Source organism: Branchiostoma lanceolatum, chromosome 15, assembly GCF_035083965.1.
Source record: "Branchiostoma lanceolatum isolate klBraLanc5 chromosome 15, klBraLanc5.hap2, whole genome shotgun sequence".
Classification (NCBI taxonomy): domain Eukaryota; kingdom Metazoa; phylum Chordata; class Leptocardii; order Amphioxiformes; family Branchiostomatidae; genus Branchiostoma; species Branchiostoma lanceolatum.
The window spans coordinates 6,300,793-6,325,387 of NC_089736.1; the positions used below are offsets into that span (position 1 = coordinate 6,300,793).

Consider the following 24,595-nt stretch of genomic DNA (forward strand, 5'->3'; position numbering starts at 1 on the left):
GATCGTTAGTCTAGATCACGCGGGCTGACTGTCTCGGGCCGCCAAAGAGATTCGCTAGTGGCCCGGTCCTTGTCTGTTTCCCAGGGTACGATGTAACATGTGGCATTAATGACAAATATCGAAGGTCTTTGGGTGGGACGTGTGTCTTGGGGGAGGGGTCTGGCGTACGACTGCCACACACCGTACGACAGCCACATGTGTACACGTCCAACGCAGCTGTACAAAATCAGTATTTTAAACAATCTTAACAACTTTACCGATCATTCAAAACAAAAAAAACCTACCTGTTGCCCCCTCAGATCACTGGACGACGCCCGCACTATTGGGTCGACAGCAACGACACGATGGGTGTTTTCCAGACAGAATCACTGTTTTCCTAGCTATATCTACACCATATGTAATGTAAATATAGCTTCGTAATGGGAGACGCCAACATGAGAATCTACGTGTGCATTTTCTCACAAACCACAGTTGAGGAAAGATTTAAAATCAATGTGTAACACACGAGCACCACTCCCCTTCATGCTCAGGACCGAGGGCTTAACGGTCCCTCCTAGTCCCTGCGGACAAAGGACGTGAACAGGTTCCGCGACTTTTTTTTTTAGACCAGAGAAGCTGTTTTATTTCACCTTCAACAAGGCGCTTTGTCACGTACCTGGGATAACTGATAGATGCTCAGATACTAGATACTCCACCTACCGATTTAGGCAGATAACACAGTCCCTTCTGGCCATAAGGGAATATGATAAGATACACTGAAACGATGCCATTAAGATATTTTAAGAATTTAGAATTTCTGTTCCACCAGTATGGCACAAGGGTCTAGTTGCTGACCGTGTAAAGAACAAACAACTGCAAACTCGAGCTCGTAGAACAGCTGGAAGTTGTTGAGGCAACAAAACATGGTTTCATAGCAAACAAGTCTTTTATTCCTGCATTCAAAAAGTGCACAAAGTGACACTTATGTAGTAGACTGGTATCTGGCTTACCATGACCACATGCAGTTGACTCGACGACATCCGCACTGCTAAAGCGTTTAACTAAATTGTAAAACGCGTGAGGTTACCCAGGCAAATACGTGAAATGTTTTAAGACTATAGTGTGGGTGATGTTCAGCACCAAGGACAGGAACACTAGTGCTCGTGTTGGTGTTGTTCAACATCGAAAGGCGATGATATCCACGTTGAGGTAGATATAAGATGAAACTAATAAGATCATTATCTTTAAGCTTTCAAACGCATATTTTACTAAAATCACGACTAGCTCAGGATTGCACATTGTTCACTTGTATTGCACATTGGTGTACAAGGGATTTTTCAATCAAGCATTAATCAAGAGCTGAAGACAGATACCAATTCATTGTGTTGTTTAGCTATATCTCTTAAGGCTTATGTTGTCTTCTATTGCGTTGATAACACAGGTTTATCACTTTGAAAGTGATAAGAACTGATAAGATGTTGTACTAACAATTTATCAATAGCACAATCTTATCCACATCCCCATCATGCAGTTGTGGAAGCGGTATACAAAACAAAGATTTAGACAAATTAGAAACCCGGAATATAATTTATGTGTATAACTAAACTAAACAACTGTATACTGAAGTAACCATTCGTAAGAGTTTACATTTGGGTCTCTTTTGCCGGCCACTTGAAGCGATGTACCTTGAGACCCAGTGGTTGCTTTACCCTCCCAGCAATCATCACTACCCTGTACCAAGTGGAACCATTTCCCATCAGCTATCGCGACCACGTCAGCAACCTTTGGCCACCTGATTCGAAACTGGACGGCCCGATTTGAGGCAAGGCGTCCGTTTTTCGGTTGAAACACCTTACAGCCAGATGTCCAGGTTCTGAACGTTTTTGGAAAAGGCACGCATTTTGGTTTCTTCTTTTTACATCGCATGATGTAAGTGCAGTGTTTGTGGTAAGACTTGTCTCCGGATCCGGATTCTTCTTTGGCCCATATTGTCAAACTATGTAAACCCGGTTCAGGGCACCTGACGTAGAATGTTGCGCATGCGTATTCGGGTTCCGTGAAGACGTACTCATTCCACCGGGAGTCTTCCCCAAAATGGCACATGAAACGCAACCTAGTGTCAAACTCAAACTGAATTTTGACGTCACCTTCAGGAACGTCAACTATGGCTTCCGGATGGCTTGTACCGGAAATGACGCCATCGAGAAGGAAGTGGCCTGGCCCCCGTATTGTCACCCCGTTGCTTGATGGGAAGGGTAGAATTGTCGCTTTAGGGATTTTGCACTGTATCACATACTCGAGTAATAAATCATGGCTTCCTGATGTCGTTCCTTTCTTGGCGAAGATGGTAAACTTGAAGTTCCCTTCTGTTGGAGGAACAACGTAAAAACATGCCTCCATGTCGACAATTTCGTGTAGAATACAGTTCTTGATTTCCGTCGACTTCTTTTTACCATCGGACGATTTTAGATGCGCAACAAACGACATGGCTTCGTGAAGACTTATTTTTATAGTGGTGGAACCCGATTTTGTTGGCACGCGTGCTTTAGTGTGGCTAAGGTCAGACATGCGCAGACCAAGGTCAAAGAAACCAGATTTCAAGAGCACCCATGACTCAAACGTTCCTACAGAGACTGGGTCGTTTAAAAGCTGCCAACTGTCATCTAACGGAAGGTGGTCTGATACGAGAAACTCTGGCTCTGTTAGAAAGTAGTGTTCCTTGTAGTTAAACACAAATGTTCTTGAACTTATGTCGGAGTGCCCTGCGGCCCATGTACAGTCTAGGAGGTACCAGAACCCGTTGATTTGTACGGCGTTCCAGGCATGGTTACTGGGTTCCTGGAATTTGGTGCCGACCACGTAGTCGACTCCTTTGGCTTTCCCAGAGACGGTCTTGCATGGGATGTTCGCCAACCTAGAAAAGAGAAACAAGAATATTGTATGTCATGACTTCATTTGTATTTTTTATAAAAGCCTGGCTTATAAGCCTATCTGTTAGGCAAATGTAGGATTATGGGGATATCGAGACTTCCCATTTATTCAAATGAGGAGTGTGCTATTCGTAAATCAGCTGTCAGAATTACCTGCATAATTCTGCAAACAGGTCAGCGTAGCCCTGACAAATAGCCGTCCTTGTCCTGAACACGGCTTCTGGTGACGTGTCCCCGTATGCAGTTCCCGTGACGTAGCCGCTGACGTCATATTTAACGTGTGTAGCCATCCACATGAAAAGGACACGTATTCTCTCCAGTGGCGTTTTGGTAGGACGAGTCAAATAGTCCACGAGCGAGCGCATAGAGGTTTCCGCGTGTTCCGGGGTCTATGGAATAAAAACGTTTCAGAAACTCATTAGCATTCTCCTGTACAGAGCCTCACGGTCCACGCCCTATACATTACACCTTGGAGAGTATCTGCTAAACCGGGCTGAGGTTTCCACTTTTGTGGGCGTGGCCTCTAACCAGCTATCTGAGCCAATCAAAGAATCGGTTTTACCTTAAAAAAATAGGCGATTGTCTGATTGGTTGTAGGCTACGCCCACAAATATGGAAACCTCAGTCCAGTTAGCAGCTCACCCCAAGGTACAAGGCTCTGTATAGGAGAATGCTCATTATAGGCTAGGCACCAAAGGAAATACATTGGAAATGTAAAGAAAGAAAAGAAATAGCAAGTCATTGCAAACATTACTACAGAAACTTAACGATTTCTTCATTCGCTAAATAAAAAAAAGAATACCTGTTTGGCATAGTCGTCTAGCTCCTTGAAGACAGACAAGTCTGGGATGAGCTCCACTTTCTTAAGACGTCCTGAGGTTTCTGTCTTTTCTAGCTTATTAGAGTTTTGGGTGGCGGTTGGCCTTATTGTCTCAGTGTCCACAGCATTGCCACCGTTGAATTTGTAGTCACTTTTGTCAACATTTTCTCTGTCTGCAGCCCTTGACAGCTGTGTGGCGGTGGTAGTTGTGTTACACGGTCTCTTTTCTTCGATCGTGATATTTTTGTGCTCTTCTTTCTGTATGGCTTCGCATTGACCTGACGATACTCTTTTCTTTTCCTGTGCCTCTGTTTCCGTCACGTGCACCTCCTCCCTTAGTGTTGAAATACTCTCAGAATTTTCCGGTTTGCAAAGACTTTCTATTGAGTCTTGGCTGTTACAACTTGCTGTCGAATCGCGAGTTGACCCTCCGTTGTTCAGAGACACCCCACCTGGCGACTTCTTTTCATGTTGCACCAAGGTGTCAGCGCTAGTTTCTTTTGTCAGATCCGACTGTTTACACAACACCCTCGACCCTTGTGATGAGGAAATACTTGTGTCGGAAACAACGTTCTTGCCTGTGTCCTTTGTCTTTGCTGCTGTCCGATGTTGACCACCATTTTGGATTCCACTGTCTATTTTTTCTGTTGCAGATCGTAGTTTCTTCACGGGCACATTTCTCGCTGTCGTGACGACGGTTGCCGACGACGAAGACGAACAAGACGACCCCATGTTGCTCGTGCGTTTACCAGACAGTTCGTCGTCATAACAGAAACACACTATAATCCAACAAAACCCGTAGATACCTGTGAATATTGCACATCTTACCGCAATCGAAGTTGTGACTACGACTGTCAGATATAGTCGACCAGGTAGCCTGACCAGGTACTAGTATATAGAGCCCAGGTAGCCTTAGCCATTCAGTCAACACCGCATCTGCACGCAAAAAAGAAACAGAGCAAAGTCCAAACAAACGAATATCTTTTAGTTAGATCAGTTTCATCAAATAACAGACACTACAAATACGAAAGAGGCTCAATGAAGGATGAACGCTTAAAACAACAACATCTAGACCATAAAATCACGTATTTACGTTTATTTTAATCGTTGCGTGTGGGCAAAACACCTGCGTTCTCCTCCCCATGGTGACGTGATCCCGGGGGGATATTTAATTATCAGCCATTCATGACAGCGAGCCTGACACAATGGGAACGCCCTAAGGGCAATTGTCGTTTACATAGGTTACGCCAGGACAGTTTACCTTGCGAACAATGTAAATATCCCTCACATAGATTAGCCAGAATGACGCAGCAGTTCTATCTTCTTGTATATGTTCTGGCAAAATGTCGCTTGGCTGAACTGCTTTCGTGTTATCAACTTATCACGCAGTTTCCGAAAGCCTGTAGTGCAAGTACAATATTTGTACAATAAATACGTCATTCCTTTTAAATAGAATATTCAACACCCATATCAGAGTCATAAAGGTCTGTCAAAATCTAACTGCCACTATAGGAACCCGTTTTCTTTAGAAATGTATATGATTTCTTATGGGTAATTTGTAAATTTGTAAATTTGTAAATTTGTATGTGTATTATGTTACAATGGTTCGTTGCACATGAAATCAAGAAATCCAACATAGATACCCTTGTCATTTGTATTCCTCGAGCTATATGAATAGAATATAAGCGCGTGTTCTGTGTAATATGTAGAAGACGAAATAATTAAGTCGTAGCTTGAGCAAAAATGCAGTTTATTAAATGGCAATGGCATGACAAACAAACTAACACGTGTCTATAGTTCAAGGTTCTATGCTACAGTAACACAACAACACAACCATCTGACTAACCATCTACTCTTGGCTAGCCACCACTACAAAATTCCCAGCATCTTTAAGAGAATGTTTCGCGTGCCCCTTAGACGGAGCGTACAATTTTTCTGGAACCCTAACTGGATTCGATATAGATGATCATCCAATAAAAAATTCAAATAATAGATAAACCGATATGTTGACAAGTCAAACCCAATGTTCAGTCGATGGCCCTGAGGAAAATTTTGAAAGCCGACAAAAATGGTAAAGATTCTAAAGATTTTTGAAGAAATGGATTTTGAAAGAAAAGGTCAATATCATTATTGGATGATCACTAGACGACAATGGCTACTCAATATCCAATGTGAATATTTAAACAACCAGACTTAAAGACATCTTAACACCGCCTATCTCAAACAATCTCAGTGTAACTGAACGCTAACAGTTCTATACTTGGTACAAAGTTGAAACTACACTTCATATGTTAACTATTCACTAAAACATAAATTCTTGTCATCTATTTCACTGTAAGCTATTTCAAACTACATTCGTGGAGCTTAAGTTGCTAGATTCAGCAAAACTTCTCAAATCCAAAGAAATGGACACACTCTGGATCAAATAGATCCCATGGCGTCATGAATATCATGACGTCACTCCTCTTGGGTACAGTGGATGTATCGGAAACCGATCAAATCGCTGAGGATCCATCGAAGGAACCAGCGGAAGTTGTTCAGCACCTGGTAGTCACGTGACACGCGGAGGTCGCCGGTTGGGTCTTTCTCGGCATCTGTCATGACGTCACTTCCTTCGACGTCGGGGAGACTGTAGCACATGTGATGAGGCTACATGGGCAGAAAACGGACATTTCATACTATACTTGTTTAATTCATGTAAAGAAATTAAGATATTAATTATACATTACTCATTCTACAAGCTGATACATAAACAAGAAATTATTTCTGTCTGAACTTATTTTTATTATCTATCATCATTACTGAGCCCTCACCTGTGCAGTAACCCTGATCTTGGTTAGCAGGTGCTGCAGACGCTCGAGGGTGGTGTGGGTGGAGTTCATTAGGCGGAAGGAACCAGTACCGGAGATTTCCGCATGGCGGCGCTCGTCGTGGCGCACCTCGCTGAGATAGGCTTGGAAGGTGAGGAGATCCGCATAGATCCGACCAACCTTAGCTTCCTCCTGTAAGGTGAGATATACGCATGCAACTGTTGGTCCCTGTCAAAGCATCTTTAATTACACACCTTGTAGGCTACCCTAGGCATGGCAAAACTTCCTAGCATATGTTGTAATCTGAACCTTAACCCATAGAATCTTCATGCATTTCAAATCACTGTCATGCTTTTTCCATGCAGGTATACATATAATAGGCTAATCTCCAAGTAGATGTGCTATTCTGGTTCTTTCCTGTGCCTTTTAGGTTAGCAGTTAACAAACCGTGCCACCAAACAGACGTAAAAATGGCGCCGCCCCTGAGACGTCGCCAAAAAAATTATAACACAACTGCTTGCATATTACTACTGCATGCGCGCACCATCACCATAGACAGGGTGGTACCGTTACCGAGATGTCGAGGGTACCAGGGCAGTACCCTGGGGGCATTTCTTCATGTGAGCCGCAACTGCAGACGACCAGGTCTTCTATCTTAATTCGCGAAGGAATATTTTTATTATGCATGGGAAATTAATGTTTGAATCGTTCTGAATAGTTACAGATGGTTTTCTGCATTTCGTGTGTCTGACATGAAATTACGCTTGACATTTGCACATATACAAGTAGACTTTACAATAGAAAATATGTTTAGCATCTTTATAGTAGTTCATTTTTCTATCCTTCCCAACATGAAACTTTTTAAACATTCCCTCCATGATCAACAATAAAATTTCGGAGAGTCTAGAATTTTTTTAACGTTAAAAAGGAACAAAGAAAGTTTGTTTTCATATAGAAATATCGTGCTTATTTAGTGTAGATATAATACACAACAGTAGATGGAAAGTTCGTGTCATACCCCTAAGTTCGTCCAGTTCAAGTAGGGCATGCGCAGTCCGCTCATCAGACCGTCCAGGGTGAAGTCGTGGCCGAAACATCCGGTAGAGGACGACGGGTATTGGTCCACCTGATCACGTGATGATATAAAATGAATGTCATTTCCGTTTTTTTATGACGCTTGTTAGATAACTGTTCTTTGGGGGCATTAAGATGTTTTTGTGCTTCTAATATGCATCAAAATAAAGCTAAACTAAATACTGAAACATTGTAAAACATGTAACTCTAAGATTCTAATATTCTGGAAAGAGGTTTGGTTTGGTACCTTTAGAAGTACATATTCAGAAGCAAATATCTGGAAGTACATTTTGGATTTTTTTTTTTTTAAAGTGCATTTTTGTAACTGACACATGTATCACTATTGGGCTCCACTCCTAAAGCGTTGACAAAAAGGGGTACTTACAAACTCGTTGAAAGTCGCGTTGGCGGCATTCCCCAGGCGGATGACTAGATTGCGCATCGCCGTGAAGAGTTGGCAGGGCGTTTGGGTGGGGAAACCCCCGACCTCCGTCATGTCGTCATGCCTGGGGACACACCTGCCTGACACGGTCGTCATGGTAACCATGATGCACATGGCGGCAACCATTACACCTGGCGAGAAGAATTGTGGGTAAAGCTTTGAGAACGTTGTCTTTGCTACTTAAGGCATGGAGGTATGTTTAACATTTTGGTCTGTTCTCTTTGTGATTCCTAGATATAATAAACATGTGTCAATCTTTCAATTAGTTATAAAAAAATCTACTTGTCACATTGAAATACGTTGTATTTCCTTGTAGACGACAACATTGAAATATTTTTAAAGCACAAGAGATGATTCATCTATTCGAAAATGTTGGCTGTTGATGCAAAGACTTCTCCAGCTGAATACCTTTTACTGCAGGTTTTCAAAACATGCGAGTCAAAATGTCTTCAAACAAAAATTCATTGAAGAATATATACTGCTTCTTAAACACAGTGTTTTTGACTTTCTAACGACGAAAAATGGGTTTGCCTTACAGTTATATGTAACTATGTCAAACTAGAACTGATGTTTCATCTGAACATAGACAAATCTGTATCGTTTCCTTCCTGTATCCTGATTGCTATAGCGGGGAAGGAAGTGTCATTGGCGTGCGCGACATATGTAAAGAATAGCACTGACAGAAGATAAAGGATACAGGAAGAACTTTAAACTATAACTCGACGTTATTCATTATCCTGGATATGTCATTATCTTTTAGATATCGGTAAAAGAAATCGTTTAAAATCACTTACAAGAAAAGCAAAAAAAAATTACTGATAAGCCAAGCCTAAACGCCAGAAACAGAGTTTTAAAGCTTTCAAGTGGGTGATAAATCATAAATTATACATACTTGTCATCTTCACTGGTAGCTGCATGATGTCTATTTCTGCTCACTTCTGATGATGATTATGACGATCGTACAACGGATTCAAGTTGAAGTGCCGTAGTTGCTAGACCGTGCACTTTTTATACAATTTTAGCGGTTTCGATTTTCGTAAAATTGACCTTAAAATAGCATTCTTATCACGTAACGTAAATAGTTACCAGACAATACGTAGTTGCACGTTATTTGTCATCGACCAAGATGGCGTAAACGTCCGGCCTTCTTCGTTGTTTCCTATATGACAGGTGTTGACACTGAATACCGTATTCGCCATAGAAACCACCTCGGGCATACCTTGTACTGTGTGTGAATTACTGGGAAGAAACATCTCAAAAAACGATTATCCTTAGATCTTATCATACATTTTGTGTAATGTTTTGGGGGTATTTCTTACGATATATGTACTAATTTTTGAAATGTATGAATTTCACCGATTTTAGAATCGTATATAAATATGTACGGACTTAGGTTAAGAGCATTTCTTAGTTTCCTGTCATGTATTGCTTCTTCATACATTAATCATCTATGACAGGATGCTAGATGTAAAGTTACCTTAGGTCTCACAAAACAGAAAAATGGCAATACTATGACATCATATATCAATATATTATACGATAAAAATGAAACAAGGATGCGTCAAAATCCCCCCACCCCCAATTTCCCCGGTTTCCCTTGAGGCAATTCACCATTGGAGTTTCCGTAGCCAATGACCCAATCCTTAACCCGATATCTTGAACATTTCTTACGTTATGTTTACTTCTGAACCTGAGACGCGTCGTGTTTCATTTGTTTATTATTCGTCAAAACAAGCCGTTTCCTCAGTTAACCAGTCATAGTTATGGATTTAAAAACACCGCCATTGCCTTTAGCTAATCATCGAGCGCTCATGGACTTGCTCAACAAGTTTTATTTACAATGTTCGTCTCTTCACTTGCATTAATGTGGCGTGAATGATTATATGTTGTGTTACCGACGACCTGTAGTTGACAATTGAGAGTTTAAAGGTTATCCTGGTGACACAATAAGCACGAGAACTCGATCTGTCAGAAGTATTGTCTTGAAAATGTCAGCGGATCCGAGGTGGTTTCGGTGAAGTGGTAATTGACGAGCCGCCAAAGAGGGACTTTTTCGGGCGCCGGCCCTTTTCTGTCTCTTTTATTTGTAGAATATAGATAATTTCACACGGACTATTGTGTGCCATCAAATTAATTGTATTGGCACGATCCAAGAATGTTTGTTACACTTGAAAACGTGGAAATGATGGGCTTTCTCTAAAGTTGTGACAAAACGGCCTGGTAGCTTTCGGATAGTATTTCTCGATAGCCTAGAAAAACGGCTTCTGACTTGCACTATAGCTAGCCAGGACAGAACCATTTTGTCGTGATTTTCGAGATTATTACTGGGTTAATTTCATAAGAGTTTAAATACTTGCATTACATTTTATGCGGCCACAAAATACTATGACCCCCCAAACAATCAAATGATATGTTTTAGAAAGTTGAAGTGGAATTGCTGTTAACGACTGGTAATCACAAATTACTTTTATATCTTTTAGCCGATCTTTTAGTCGAGTTTTAGATACTTTGACGTCGTTTCGGCCTTATTGATTACCAGGAGGCACAATTTTTATCATTTGCAGGGCAAGAGTTTCGGGTGCAGTGATTAAGTATAGTGAAAATTACTTATGTCCATCTTTGTTTCACATTGAAACTGAGACGGAAGACACTATACAGTGCTGAGTAACTTTAGACGACTCAATAGTAACAAACGCCTTTCACGTTTGAATCACATCGATCTCTAGGTCCGTTACAACTTTTAATCGCTAATGGCCAAGCATAGGTTGGTCATACTCTGTAGTTAAGCACAACGATATCATGTCCTATCGTATGATAACCAGATGATAATATTATAACCAGTTGCCGAGAGCAGGCGTACAACTATCTATAAGGTGTTTTATTCTTTATTCAATCGAGATCAACCCAAAACACTAAACCATTAAGATGTTTTGGGTTACACTACCTGAGCTATGATGACGGATTTCTGTACACCTTAGTCTTGGAAAGTTCAATTAATGATACACCCACCAGTAAGGAAGCAAAGACCAGGAAGTTTGTTCCAGAAAGATACTAGTTCTAGGAAAGAAGCTTATAAGGTGGTTGACCAACACAGGTACAAATTTAAATACAGGGACACAGTCATGTCCACCCACTCACAGAAACTATCCGACAGTCAGGATGAAAAGGACAGGAAATAGATTAGTCCACTTCAGTTTGCGTGATTCAGTCTAGCCAGGTAACCATTCCGCGGACCGGCATGGGGGTGTTTTATCGGCCGGCCCCAGTCCTACTAAGACCGCCTTTCCTTTCGAGAGGCGTTCTTGAGGCCATCTCAGTAATGTCATTACCGATGCTGTATCAGTAAATGTCTTTAAATTCAACATCTTTTCTGTGGCGGCATTGGGGTACCCGGCAGAATCAAGGTAATGTCATCTGTCATCTTTAAGAGATGCGGTGGTCTTAGGGTATCCGGGAGTTATATAAGTTGTCCTTAACGTTCCACGTCTTTATCAATACAACTTCCCTTGGTTGGTCATATCATTTTCTGATCCTTACTTGTATTCAAACTTTATCTGTTGTAGATAATCTAAAGGTTAATCTTGTATGAGAGAATCTTACTGCACTGTACTTTGTAATTGACCATCTTGATTGGTCATATAGACATTGCATAATCCTAGATGTGTATGGTTCATGTGCCTTAGTCCTTTTATTCTATATAACACACACAACACATGTACTATGTTATATCATATTTCCCTTTGATGAAAAGTATTATTTGTTTTCACAAGTATTACATTTTTCAGTGAGTGTTAAAAGACACAGCTTCATGCCATATAAAACATATCCTGAAAGGTGAGGCATACATGTACATGTATATGTATAAAGGCAGACAGTACAAATGCATTACAATGATGCAGAACTCTCTACTGCCTAGGTTTCAACACAGCTGTAGTCTTAAACATAAAATAGTCTACTGTTTTTAATGTATTGCTCAGTACAGTACGTCTGTATCTATATAGCCCATATAACCACCCTTCAGCGTAACACACTGGTTTTGCAGGCATGCAGCACGGCAGCAGCTGGTTATATTACACTGAACGACCTGTCACACCTAGCCTTTGCACATCTAGCTGCGAGTGTTGTTTAAAGCTATCTGTTCAAGCCTGACAGTCATGAAAGCACATATTGGAACACCAAAAAAAATACAATTCCTACATTGTCAACTTGATATGGCTGTAGCAAAGATGGCTCTTGCATCTGAACATTAACATCACTGTACATACAAATTTGTACACATACACTATCAACAGTTTCTAATTTGCAGCCATGCTTTTCTAGATACAACAAAAACATACACACATGTAGCAGCTAGCAACAACTGATAGTGATCTTACCCCAACACACATATAGAATACATGACATTGTATTACAAAAGCTATGCAGACAGCTTACTTAGATCATAGGGATTCAAATACACATGTGTCAGTATCCTTATGTGGTAGTACATGTGTAGGTTAATCTAAGTTTCCATATCTGCCATTATTCTATTATTCTATACAGATATCAGAAGCAAAAGAGTTTGTTACATGATGAAGAAAATTTGTATTTTTCATGAAATCTTCAGGTTTCCTGATATGATATTTATACAGTAAATCACAACTTTATGGGAGGACTAATGGTTTAGAAGAATTTGACCCCCTCGCTGCCCATAAGTTCTGCTTTTCTTTCTATTTGTAAAGTTTGTAGAGCCCTTGTCAGCAACCAGGATTCCATTCCATGGAATTCTGAAAGAGTTCAACATTCCATTAGGTCCTAATCATCAAATACAAACATTAGAAATAGGAATTCTAATAGCATCTTCAGTGTCTAATTAGAAGATATCAATTTTTTATGCAACAATAAAATAAAAAACAGTACAGTGGCATCCTGAATCAATAAGCTTGTTCATAGTTTAAAATGTGATGCAAAATGTAGATTATATGTCAAAGTTCAAGGGCCCCTTAGACATAAACAAAACACATCTGGACATGGTATCAAGCATCGTCTAGACAAGAACTGTTTACAACTTAGGGGCTTTACAATTTGACATCACACATATGCAGTTCAAACCATGAACTGACGAACCTTTTAATTTTTGAGTGACGTATGGCTATAACATTATGTCTTATACATCTGTATACAATTTCTTTAGCTATACCTTTCACAAACACTCTTGTCCCATATAAATCAATTTACCATCAAAGACATCCTTTCTAACATCATAAATTTTAGACCAAATCATTGGAGTTCAAGCTTACCCTGATTTGAAGTGTCGTCCCCATTCACCAGTTCATATGTGGTACATACAGTGTTGTTCATGCCATTGGATGTCACCTAAAGTTGGGTGGACAGAAAAACAACATCTACAGCATTCTATTGTGTTATTTCTCATCAACTGTTGAGTCAATTATTTCAGAAAGAAGAATCAAAAGTTCTGCAAAAGGACTGTACAGCAAACCTAGCCAATCTACTATTATCTAGTCTCAAATCTGGGTATCATCATTACAACATACAGACTGGAAACAAGGTTACATACGAGAGAATATAGCTATGTGATTGGTCTGGTGATGTATTGACCAATGAAATCACAGCTCCTGTCCTGCATTGTGATTGGTCAACTCATGCTACTCACCCATTGGTAGATAATCTTCCCCCACTCCTCAGGCGTTCTCCACATGATGAGACACCTGTTTCTTTTCTTTGGATCAGTCCATTCTATATTACCTGTAGACAACAGTATAATCTATATGTTTGAATTTCCAAAGAAATTGTAAGAGTTTGCTGAAAGTTACACATAAATAGTAGACACTGTACATTGAGAAATACATAAAAAGGTAGTTTCATTCTGTCTACATGAATTTGTTGTTTTCAATCAACTTAAACTTACCTTTTTTCCTGAGTTCTTCAAGTACAGTGTAGACTGCCTCTAATGGCAACTTTCCTGGTAGATGGTTAAGGTAGTACACCACAGAGGTACTAGCTACTAGTATACATACAATGTATCCACTATATACATGTACTGCACAAAGCACTCATTTGATCATTCATGGTGACATGCGAAGCTGGTGTGTTACGCCTGATGGCGGTTATACCGGCTATATAGATACAGATACAGATACAGATACAGACATAGTAAAAAGTTAAAACTAGCTAAGAGCCTGGCATAAGCATTAAGGATACTGCCTATCTTTTGGTTGTGGAAGAGTGGACTGTCCTGTGCATCTGTGACATCTAGACTGTACTGTCTCCTATGTCTGCAGTAAGACAGGACCAGCAAACACCACGCCTCCAGCTGCTTGGCCTGGGTGTCCTTGTTGGGCTGTATGCTGCAGAAACAAACAAGAGTTCCAAGATCTCATACCTCCTTTAGATATTGGTGAACTTGACTAGCACAGGGAATATATAGTACCACCTCCTTGATAGTACGGTTGAAACACAGAACAAAACGAAAACCTCCCTGTGAACTACAGTAGTAGGCTCTTTCATTGACCCCATGATCTAGAATGTCTGTCATTTCTTTCCATGAGTTTTGGGACTGTAAAGGGACTTTCACAGATTCCAGTGGGGTAACTTATCACTCAGTGCATGCATGGTTTTAGTGGTTAAGACATGAAGATAAAAATTCTTGACATGGTGATCATAAGTGGAAACATTGTAAAGGGAAGTGCTCAAATGAAGAACTGATCAGAAACAAAAACATCACAAGTGTGTTCACATAAATATTTATCATTATATAATTTTATAATTCATATGCACATTCATGTTATGAAGTTCAGAGCTACATGAATTTAAAAAGAATACATCAGCAAACGTCTACTAGATATACACTGTTTGCTGAAAGCTAAAGCTTTTATTTCAGCTTGTCCTAAAACCATGACACACCCAACATTTTCACACACAGTCACGAAACTAGAGATAAATATTAGCTGCTTCAGCAAATATGAACAGGTTTGCGTTTTAGTGTAACTTATGTGGGGGAAAGGTAACATTTCTAAGTAAGTAGTTGAAATACAGCATAATTCATCTCCTTCCCCTTGCAAGAAATGACTGTTTTGAAATGGACTGTTTTGTAAAAGCCACCCCCTTGGGAGAATGAACTCTTCCAGTGGTACATGAACATCCTTACTCTTAATCTGTCGCCATGACCCTTAATCCGACAGCACAGACCATATTCTGTCACCCTTTCTCTTAATCCGTCATCATTATCATTAATACATCATTGTAACCCTTAATCCGTCATCGTAGCCCTTACTCCGTCACCATTAGCCTTAATCCGTCACGAAAGTTTTAAATACCTCACTGTTGTCGTTTATCCGTCACCATAGCCAGTAATCCGACGTCATAATCATTAATCCGTCCCCATAACCCTTAATACGTCACTCTTGCCCTTAATACGTCATGATAATCTTTAATCCGTCAGGAAAGTCTTTAATCCGTCAGCGTTGCCCTTAATCCCCTCAACATAGCACTTAATCCGTCACCACAACCCTTAATACGTCAGCGTATCCTTTAATCCACCATCGGAGACCCTAATCCGTCACCCTTTCTCTTAATCCGTCATCCTTATCATTAATCCATCACTGTAACCCTTAATCCGTCACCCTAGCCCATACTCCGTCACCATAAGCCTTAATCCGTCACGAAAGTCTTAAATACTTCACCGTTGCCGTTACTCCGTCACCATAGCCAATAATGTGACCTAATAATCCTTAATCCGTTCCCATAACCCTTAATATGTCACTCTTGCTCTTAATACGTCATGATAATCTTTAATCCGTCGGGAAAGTCTTTAATCCGTCAGCGTTGCCCTTAATCCCCTCAACATAGCACTTAATCCGTCACCACAACCCTTAATACGTCACCATAGGCTTTGATCCATGACTCTTTCCCTTAATCCGTTACCATAAACCTTTATCCGTCAGCGTATCCTTTAATCCGCCATCGGAGACCCTAATCGGTCACCCTTTCTCTTAATCCGTCATCCTTATCATTAATCCATCACTGTAACCCTTAATCCGTCATCCTTATCATTAATCCATCACTGTAACCCTTAATCCGTCACCCTAGCCCATACTCCGTCTCGAAAGTCTTAAATACTTCACCGTTGTCGTTACTCCGTCACCATAGCCAATAATGCGACCTAATAATCCTTAATCCGTTCCCATAACCCTTAATATGTCACTCTTGCTCTTAATACGTCATGATAATCTTTAATCCGTCAGGAAAGTCTTTAATCCGTTAGCGTTGCCCTTAATCCCCTCAACATAGCACTTAATCCGTCACCACAACCCTTTATCCATCACCACAAACCTTTATCCGTCAGCATGTCCTTAAATCCGCCATCAGAGACCATAATCCGTCACCCTTTCCCTTAATCTGTCATCTTTACCCTTAATCCGTCACCATAACCCTTAATCCGACATCATAACCCTTAATTCGTTACGACAGTCTTAAATCCCTCATCGTTGCCTTTAAACATGCATTTCTTCGGTTACCCCCTGACGCAGTACATTGGCGTGTGCATTCCAAGGCCACCGACATGACCCAGAGTTATCAGTTAACTTCCCATGTGCCGCCGCCAGCAGACTGTCCTTGAAACAGGGCCAGGCTGCCAATTACAGACACAAGGTCACAGAGAAGAGGGAACAAAGAACCCTTTTCAGTTTGGTTATTTGGTGGCTGGAGAGCTCACGGTGTGTGTAGCTGGTTTCTGGTGCAGCAGTGTTGATCAAAACGAAGATGCGAATGGATACAGAAAAGGTGTGTGAACCCTTTCAATTTCTATCTATATACTACCTTGCTATAAGAACGAATTGTACTTTGGTAGAGCCTAGAGTTTCTAGTAAGAGTACGTATGTCTTGTTTGTTACCCTTACTGTTCGCTGACATGTAGTCTACTTTCACTACGTGGCGTGACCTCGACCTCAGTGTTGTTTCGTCTTAAACTGTTTTGAATATTAACATTGCATCTCTAGATCATATAACTGATTGGTCAGTTCAGTCGTGTAACCACTCCCAAAATGTAAAAAAAAGTTGATGTCCGTATAAATATGTTTGACAGGTCTAGAGACGGCCCACTCTCCCAGAAGCAAGCGACGAACCTGAACCTGGGCGGCATGGCCGACACCGCGAAGGTAAACCGCCGCAGAATACATCCACACACGCTCGCGGTGTTACTGGGTCTTGGAGGAACTATGAATAGCTGGGTAAGCAGAAACCTACTTTTTTTGGCAAACGATTGGCTGAAGCTCTTCTGTTTTTGAACATGCAGCATAGTTTTTACACTTAAGAATACAAATCAACCTGGTGCTGAATTTTAAGAATTGAGAAACTATATTCTGTATTTACAGTCGTACGGCGATCGCACTAAGGCCCCCATTCCACTAGACGGCGATCCGCGCTGCGACTTTGCTGCGACCTAAGTTGGATTTGTGTAATCATTGACTTCATGCTTGGGATATCATGCAGAATGTAGATGTCTGACTGAAAGGACAGCAAAATACACAAGGCGTAAAATTACTCGTTCATAATTATCAATGAAATTCAGTGAGCGCTCTGTCAAATTTTAGGTCGCAGTGAGGTCGCCACCCCAGTGGTTTTGGGGTATACGTGTAATATCGGATCGTATAGCAAATCATTACATGTATGAATTATGTCTGCAAGATCTATTCGTTTCAAAGATAAAGCGTATTGTTCTGTCGGTAGACTTGATTGATGGCCGGGTCATACAACAATTTTTATTGACACAACAAAAGTACAGCGACTTTCGTTAGGTCTACTATATCTATACATACATACGTACAATAACTTTTACGAAAGCCCTGTGATCGTGGAATAGTCAATAATCATGCTACAATCCGTCTTAAATTTATGTGATGATTCCCCCAACCTTACCTTTCATTTGTTGTCTTGTTTTAATATCAACTTGCAACATATATGTATATATCAATACCGTAATTCTTGTTTGTCAACTAGAACTTAAGTTTAGCTGGTTAAACGGTCACTAGTCGACAGCTAAAATGTTATCACCGCAAATTTTTCATCACTAATGTTTGAGACAGTAATGTTTGTTCCCACCGTTAGAATTAAGTACCGTGATCTACTCCATTTTCCCCAAACCGCTATATTTTCTTGCAATTGCCGCTATATTGAAGTGAGTAACCCATTGAGGCGAACGCGTGCTGTAGTGTCCGGGGTGTTGTCTGGCGCAATCTGTGTTGTTTGAGAAAATAGCGAAAGTAACACCGAATGTTGAAAACTTCAAATGCCCCACTTCGACTAGTGGCACTTTTTATTGTCCATTGTTTATAAAGGGCAAGTTAACTCCTGTATCAGTAACGCTGATTTAGAGCATCGCCTCCTATTTTCAAAAAGCTGAAGGCGCAGGTATAATCGATCACATTATGAATGAACTTTGAAATTAATTTATCAGGTGTGTCCCGTTGAGCTGTGACAAGAAGTTGATCAGGTATCCCCCTTGCCGATTTCTAAATAGCGTATGCACCATTCCCCGTACATCGAGAGTTTCCACTGAACATGTCTTTGATAGTTCCGACTTGGCAAGTGTGCGTAACTTTGTTTGCCATGATCGGCAGTTGCGTAATTTCTTTTTAAGCAAAATAGTTTGAAATTCTCACCATGACCTTCGGCGACAGTAAGCTAGACGGATCCATTTCACGCAAGTATTTACATCCTTGCCCCACATCCTCCTTAGAGCGACCTGTCGCGGTAAGGTTACTGTCGTCTGCAAGGTTGCTATGGCGACGCCAGGCGGGCGGAAGCGGTAGAGATATTTGTATGTTGAACCTGGTACCCCGGGTTAAGCAGCTGTCCCTTATAGTATTTACAGACGGACATGTGTAAAACAGTTTTAAACTTGTCACTTTAATGAGAAGAATTAGACGTATTTGGAATAGATTACTCCTTTTTGTTCATGTCCCTGTATTTCTGTCCCAAAACTGGGACACACCAGGCATTTGGAGGACATGGTATTTAGAAAAAAAAGTATTCATAACGGCACCTGTACAACACATATTTGAGATACCTCAATGAAGAACATGAAATGTTAATTTTCCAAATTTCATAATTTTCATAAATAATGCAAAACAATTCATAAATCGTTCGTATTAACTTTAGGACTTTCAATCGTGTGACAAGTGGAACAAAAGAAAACAGGAACATTGTTTGATGTCGAAAAATTGCAAAACTAAACGTTGATTTGCATAATTCATACTAAAATGGACAAACTATCTGTCATGTCTGTATTCCTCCTTCTGAAACATTGTGGGATATCGAATATCTTTTCCAATTCAGGTCTCAATGTCATATAGTTCATGGAAATGTCACTTTTCAGATATCCGATATCTTTACGGGCAATCACCACGTCCACATTCAATTGATTGGCTTAGATAATTCTTTATACGAGTTTCTCTGTCCCAGAACTGGGGCACACCGGGCCTCTAGGGGACTTGGTATTCAGAGAAAACGTAAGTCCCAAAACGACGCGAAACGGCACGTGTGCAACACATATTTTGGATACGTCAATCAAGAACGTTCATAACTAAATGTTAATTTTGCAAATGATTGTCTAACTTGGTGCAAAACAGTTCAGAAATCATCTGCATATACTATAGGACTTTCGATAGTGTTATATGTGAAATATAAGTAAACCGGAACATCGCTTGATATAATAGAAAAATTACAAAACTAAACGTCAATTTTCATAATCCATACTTACGATGGACAAATAGTCTATATTCTCCCTTTGATCAGTAAATATTGTCACAAGTGTAATACAGATGATGAGAAACATCGTGGGATATCGAATGTCTTTTCCAATTCAGGTCGTCAATCTGTATGACCTAATGTCATACAGTTCATGGCAATGTCACTTTTCAGATATCACCGTACGGGCAATACTCACGTCCGTATTCAATTAATTGGCTTAGATAACCCTTTTTTGTTTGTCCTGACTACTTCTGTCCCAAAACTGGGGCACACCAGGCCTCTAGGGGACATGGTATAGAGAGAAAACGTAAGTCTCCAAACGACGCATACTGACACCTGCACAACACACATATTACATGTGTAAACCAGATGGAGAGAAACAATGTGCGGTATCTTTTCCGATTCAGGTCGTCAATCTGTATGACCCAATGTCATCCAGTTCAGGGAAGTGTCACTTTTCAGACACACACCAGCACCTGTACAGCACATATTTTGGATACGTCAATAAAGAACATGCATAACTATATGTTTATGTTGCAAATGTCTCGTTTGCATAAATGACACAAGACAGTTCATAAATAATCTGCATTCATTATAGGATTTTAAATCGTGTGACATGTGCAAGGAACATCGCTTGATATGGAATAATGACAAAACTAAATGTTGATTTACATGATTCATACTATATGATCATCTATATTCCTCTTCTGATCATGATCCGTAAATGTTGTCACGTGTAATCCAGACGGACAGATACACATAGGATATCAAATATCTTCTCTTAGACTAATTCAGGATGCCAAACTGTGTGACCCAATGTCATACAGTTCATTGAAATGTCACTTTTGAGATATCCCAATACCTGTTCACACAACCCTTGAGGTCAGCCTTGTTATATTAAAGGATCCTGAGCCTCATGTCTGTAAATTTGTATCGTCAAGAGAACGCAGCTGATTCAGCATTAGGTAACAGGTTTCTAGAACTGACGGTTTACTTTAAAGTCGCGGCTGAGTGTGGGTCACCAGCCGTGACCCTGCCGGTCAGTCTTTCAGACAGCAAAAATAACTACTGGGGATATGCTGTTACTGTTATCACAGGAAAGTCAAAATAGCGGTGACCTTACAAGCAGTTTGTTTACTCAGTCATGGACAAGTTCTAATCGTTTATATATGCATTATTATATAGGTTCCTTGTTATGTTTCCTCTCAATCGAACTTTTCGATGTAGAGCCAGTGGGCTTTGCTCTGATCGTGCCCAATTTTTGATAAATGCCATTTTGAATAATTCGGATGATGATTGGTAGCGATACATTACATGTTGCAGATCATATTCGTCAGTCAGATGATATCTTTATATTTCCCAGCTGCTCATACCTGCTCAACTATACTGAATATTTCTGATATATGTTTCCTTCCATCACAGCAGACTTTGGGGCTTGGTGGAAACTGGTAGGAATAAATACAAGCTGTGTACCAGCTACAGATGTCTGTCCCTCACAGCTGGCTGGCATGGGGTGAAAGATGTCATAGGAAATAAAGGAAGGTGAAGAGATTTTCTTATATTATTTGTTGTTAATCAGATTTTGACTTTTGTTGAAATTGTTTTCAAAACGGCTCATGTGACAATATCGTTGGGAAGGTCAACTATCAACTATAGGAAAGTATTTGACACGAATCATTACATTTCATGCCTCCAGCTTGCCGTGCAAGAGTAAGTTACTGTGTCATATGGGTGTACTAAATCAGATTATAGTATTTTCTTTAAACCGTAGAAATTTTAACATTTATTTACTTAACTCTCTCAGACCACGAAAGTTCATCAAAACATTTCCTTTGTCCCAAGATACAATATCATCAATATTTATGTTCGAATTCTCCACAGAACTGATCAACCATCTACTTCTACAGTCACTGAGAACATGAGGGAGGAAGGCCACAGGGGATGCCTGACCAGCATCAGAGCCGTGTGCAGCCAAATGATTGCGTTGTTACAGCCAGAGAAAAGCTGACACGATTTAGAGAATTCACACGCTGACGTGCACATGTTGTCCACGTCATTTGATCTAAACGAAAACGTATGGTCTCTACTATTGTTTATTTTATTGTGCGACTTTTAGTGGCTGATTTTGCATGTATATCAAAGAAAATACAAGTGTTAACCTCGCCGATGACAGCTCAAATCAAACCGGATGTACGAATGGTGGAAACACCATTCAAATGTGTATGCAATTGCAATCACAAGCTGCAGTAACATTTTACTCCGTCACATAATGTCCAAGAAGTTTCAGTGCAACTCCTTACCGAACTTGCAACGGTTACTGTAAAATAAGTCTGCTATTGTTGTGCTATAATTGTTATTCTTTGACATCTTTGACGGGTATTCGTTTGTTTAAGTGGACTGCAGCGAAGCGATAAAGTAATCAATGTTGTGTAAGCAGAGTAAGACAGTATAAAGACAAGAGATTTCAAAGGCAAGGAAGTTTAGGTCAAAAGAGCAATAGAGACCTCCAGTAAGGATCGTAGTAATAAGGCAACAATATGAAGTCACAATCAGTCAGTTTTATAACGGTAAGTGTGCACCGTGCTAAGTGTGCAGAAATCCTTGTTTCTGTGTCATTTCTTTATCGTTGATGTGGTCGTAAACTAACATTAGCAACAAAAACATCCCCCGATCAATCACGCCCAATATTACTGACTCCAACACTTTCTAATCCAACATCACATTAAATAACGAATCTATATTAACCCTCTATCGTTGGGGATTTTGCCGTCCCTTACTTCTCGACAAGACCACAACAACATGATGCTCAGTGGACCTTGCTCGTCCTTTAGTACAGTGGGCCTTGTGTCCAGTTGTGCCAACGGCAAAGTCACAACAACACCACACTAATAGCATTCATCTCTTACACCAAATATGAGTGGCAAAAACCACCCCTCCAATCAAAATGGTCGTACCTAACCCGAAACTAGGAAAGGTATAATAGGGAACCAACATTAGCGACAAAAACCACCCCCAATATCATCGATTCCAACACTTTCTAATCCAACATCACATTAAATAACAAATCTATATTAACCCTCTATCGTTGGGGATCTTGTCGTCCCTTACTTTTCGACAAGACCACAACAACATGATGCTCAGTGGACCTTGCTCGTCCTTTAGTACAGTGGGCCTTGTGTCCATTTGTGCCAACGGCAAGGTCACAACACCACCACACTAATAATATTCATCTCTTAAAGCTAAAACTAGTGGCAAAAACCACCCCTCCGGTCAAAATGGTCACACCTAACCCAAAACTATGAAAGATATAGGGAACCAACACTAGCGACAAAAAACACCCCCAATATCATCGATTCCAACACTTTCTAATCCAACATCACATTAGATAACAAATCTATATTAACCCTCTATCGTTGGGGATCTTGTCGTCACTTACTTTTCGACAAGACCACAACAACATGATGCTCAGTGGACCTTGCTCGTCCTTTAGTACAGTGGGCCTTGTGTCCAGTTGTGCCAACGGCAAGGTCACAACACCACCACACTAATAATATTCATCTCTTAAAGCTAAAACTAGTGGCAAAAACCACCCCTCCGGTCAAAATGGTCACACCTAACCCAAAACTAGGAAAGATATAGGGAACCAACATTAGCGACAAAAAACACCCCCAATATCATCGATTCCAACACTTTCTAATCCAACATCACATTAAATAACAAATCTATATTAACCCTCTATCGTTGGGGATCTTGTCGTCCCTTACTTTTCGACAAGACCACAACAACATGATGCTCAGTGGACCTTGCTCGTCCTTTAGTACAGTGGGCCTTGTGTCCATTTGTGCCAACGGCAAGGTCACAACACCACCACACTAATAATATTCATCTCTTACACCAAAAATGAGTGGCAAAAACCACCCCTCCGGTCAAAATGGTCACACCTAACCCAAAACTAGGAAAGACATAGGGAACCAACATTAGCGACAAAAAACACCCCCAATATCATCGATTCCAACACTTTCTAATCCAACATCACATTAAATAACAAATCTATATTAACCCTCTATCGTTGGGGATCTTGTCGTCCCTTACTTTTCGACAAGACCACAACAACATGATGCTCAGTGGACTTTGCTCGTCCTTTAGTACAGTGGGCATTGTGTCCATTTGTGCCAACGGCAAAGTCACAACACCACCACACTAATAACTTCCATCTATGACACACACACATTAGTGAAAAAACATCCCTCCAGTAAAAATGGTCACACCCAACCCACAGCAAGAAAAAATTAGCAAGAACGCAAAAAAAAGAAAACTAGCAAGAAAAACACCCCTCCGTCAAAATAGTCACACCCAACATTAGCGACAAAAAACACCCATCCAAATAAAATGGTCACATCCAACATGGCTGCCCCCATCCTTGGATGCAAAAACAGAACAGGTTTTGCTATCGCAAACCTGTAACAAGTTTTCTCCCGCCCCCCTCCCCAAATTTGCCAATTTTCAACCACCGTATCTCATTTATCTGGAATGGACAGTTACTAAAACTAACAAACTCAGTGCAAATACATCCCGGTCAGCTGTACTAATGATACCTTGGGGTAAAACCTCACAGAAATGTCAACTTACGTGAAAAACGGTGGAAAGTTGTACTGCCACGGCCACTGAAACTCCGCCATCTCAGATTCCTACAGTTCACGCGAGATTACACGAGATTTGCACTTTCACTCACGATTTTCACAAAGATTGTGTCAAAACTTTGAAAAATATATCATAACTCAAAACCCCGTAG

General features: G+C 40.5%; 2 protein-coding genes and 1 long non-coding RNA gene across 4 annotated transcripts; 1 reads left to right on the top strand and 2 right to left on the bottom strand.

The window, feature by feature from the left end:
- Positions 1–906: 906 nt before the first annotated feature.
- On the bottom strand, positions 907–4,654 carry LOC136420778 (kyphoscoliosis peptidase-like). Its single transcript, XM_066407882.1, has 3 exons — positions 3,712–4,654; positions 3,063–3,298; positions 907–2,893 (listed from the first exon to the last, which is right to left on the bottom strand). The coding sequence occupies exons 1-3, from the start codon at positions 4,459–4,461 to the stop codon at positions 1,585–1,587; spliced, it is 2,295 nt and encodes a 764-aa protein (XP_066263979.1). The 5' UTR covers positions 4,462–4,654; the 3' UTR covers positions 907–1,584.
- Positions 4,655–11,719: 7,065 nt separating this feature from the next.
- LOC136420560 (vacuolar protein-sorting-associated protein 25-like) lies at positions 11,720–24,556 on the bottom strand. Its single transcript, XM_066407526.1, has 6 exons — positions 24,433–24,556; positions 14,257–14,402; positions 13,964–14,017; positions 13,709–13,800; positions 13,335–13,410; positions 11,720–12,821 (listed from the first exon to the last, which is right to left on the bottom strand). Exons 1-6 carry the CDS (start codon positions 24,480–24,482, stop codon positions 12,718–12,720), a joined length of 522 nt encoding a protein of 173 aa, XP_066263623.1. The 5' UTR covers positions 24,483–24,556; the 3' UTR covers positions 11,720–12,717.
- LOC136420561 (uncharacterized) lies at positions 16,566–22,401 on the top strand. Of its 2 annotated transcripts, none has more exons than XR_010753255.1 (4): positions 16,566–16,836; positions 17,138–17,282; positions 21,226–21,345; positions 21,685–22,401. It is a non-coding gene; the product is annotated as an uncharacterized lncRNA (long non-coding RNA). The 2 variants fall into 2 exon arrangements; XR_010753256.1 differs by having other exon boundaries at positions 16,568–16,836; positions 17,138–17,210.
- Positions 24,557–24,595: the final 39 nt, after the last annotated feature.

Excerpts from the sequence above, each read along its gene's own strand:
- LOC136420778 (XM_066407882.1), bottom strand. The coding sequence starts at position 4,461 with ATGGGGTCGTCTTGTTCGTCTTCGTCGTCGGCAACCGTCGTCACGACA. Across the intron at positions 3,299-3,711 it reads TAGACGACTATGCCAAACAG|ACCCCGGAACACGCGGAAAC; the intron begins GTATTCTTTTTT and ends TTTATTCCATAG. Across the intron at positions 2,894-3,062 it reads CTGTTTGCAGAATTATGCAG|GTTGGCGAACATCCCATGCA; the intron begins GTAATTCTGACA and ends TCTCTTTTCTAG.
- LOC136420560 (XM_066407526.1), bottom strand. The coding sequence starts at position 24,482 with ATGGCGGAGTTTCAGTGGCCGTGGCAGTACAACTTTCCACCGTTTTTC. Across the intron at positions 14,018-14,256 it reads CCACAACCAAAAGATAGGCA|GAAAGTTGCCATTAGAGGCA; the intron begins GTATCCTTAATG and ends ACCATCTACCAG. Across the intron at positions 13,801-13,963 it reads TGAAGAACTCAGGAAAAAAG|GTAATATAGAATGGACTGAT; the intron begins GTAAGTTTAAGT and ends TGTTGTCTACAG.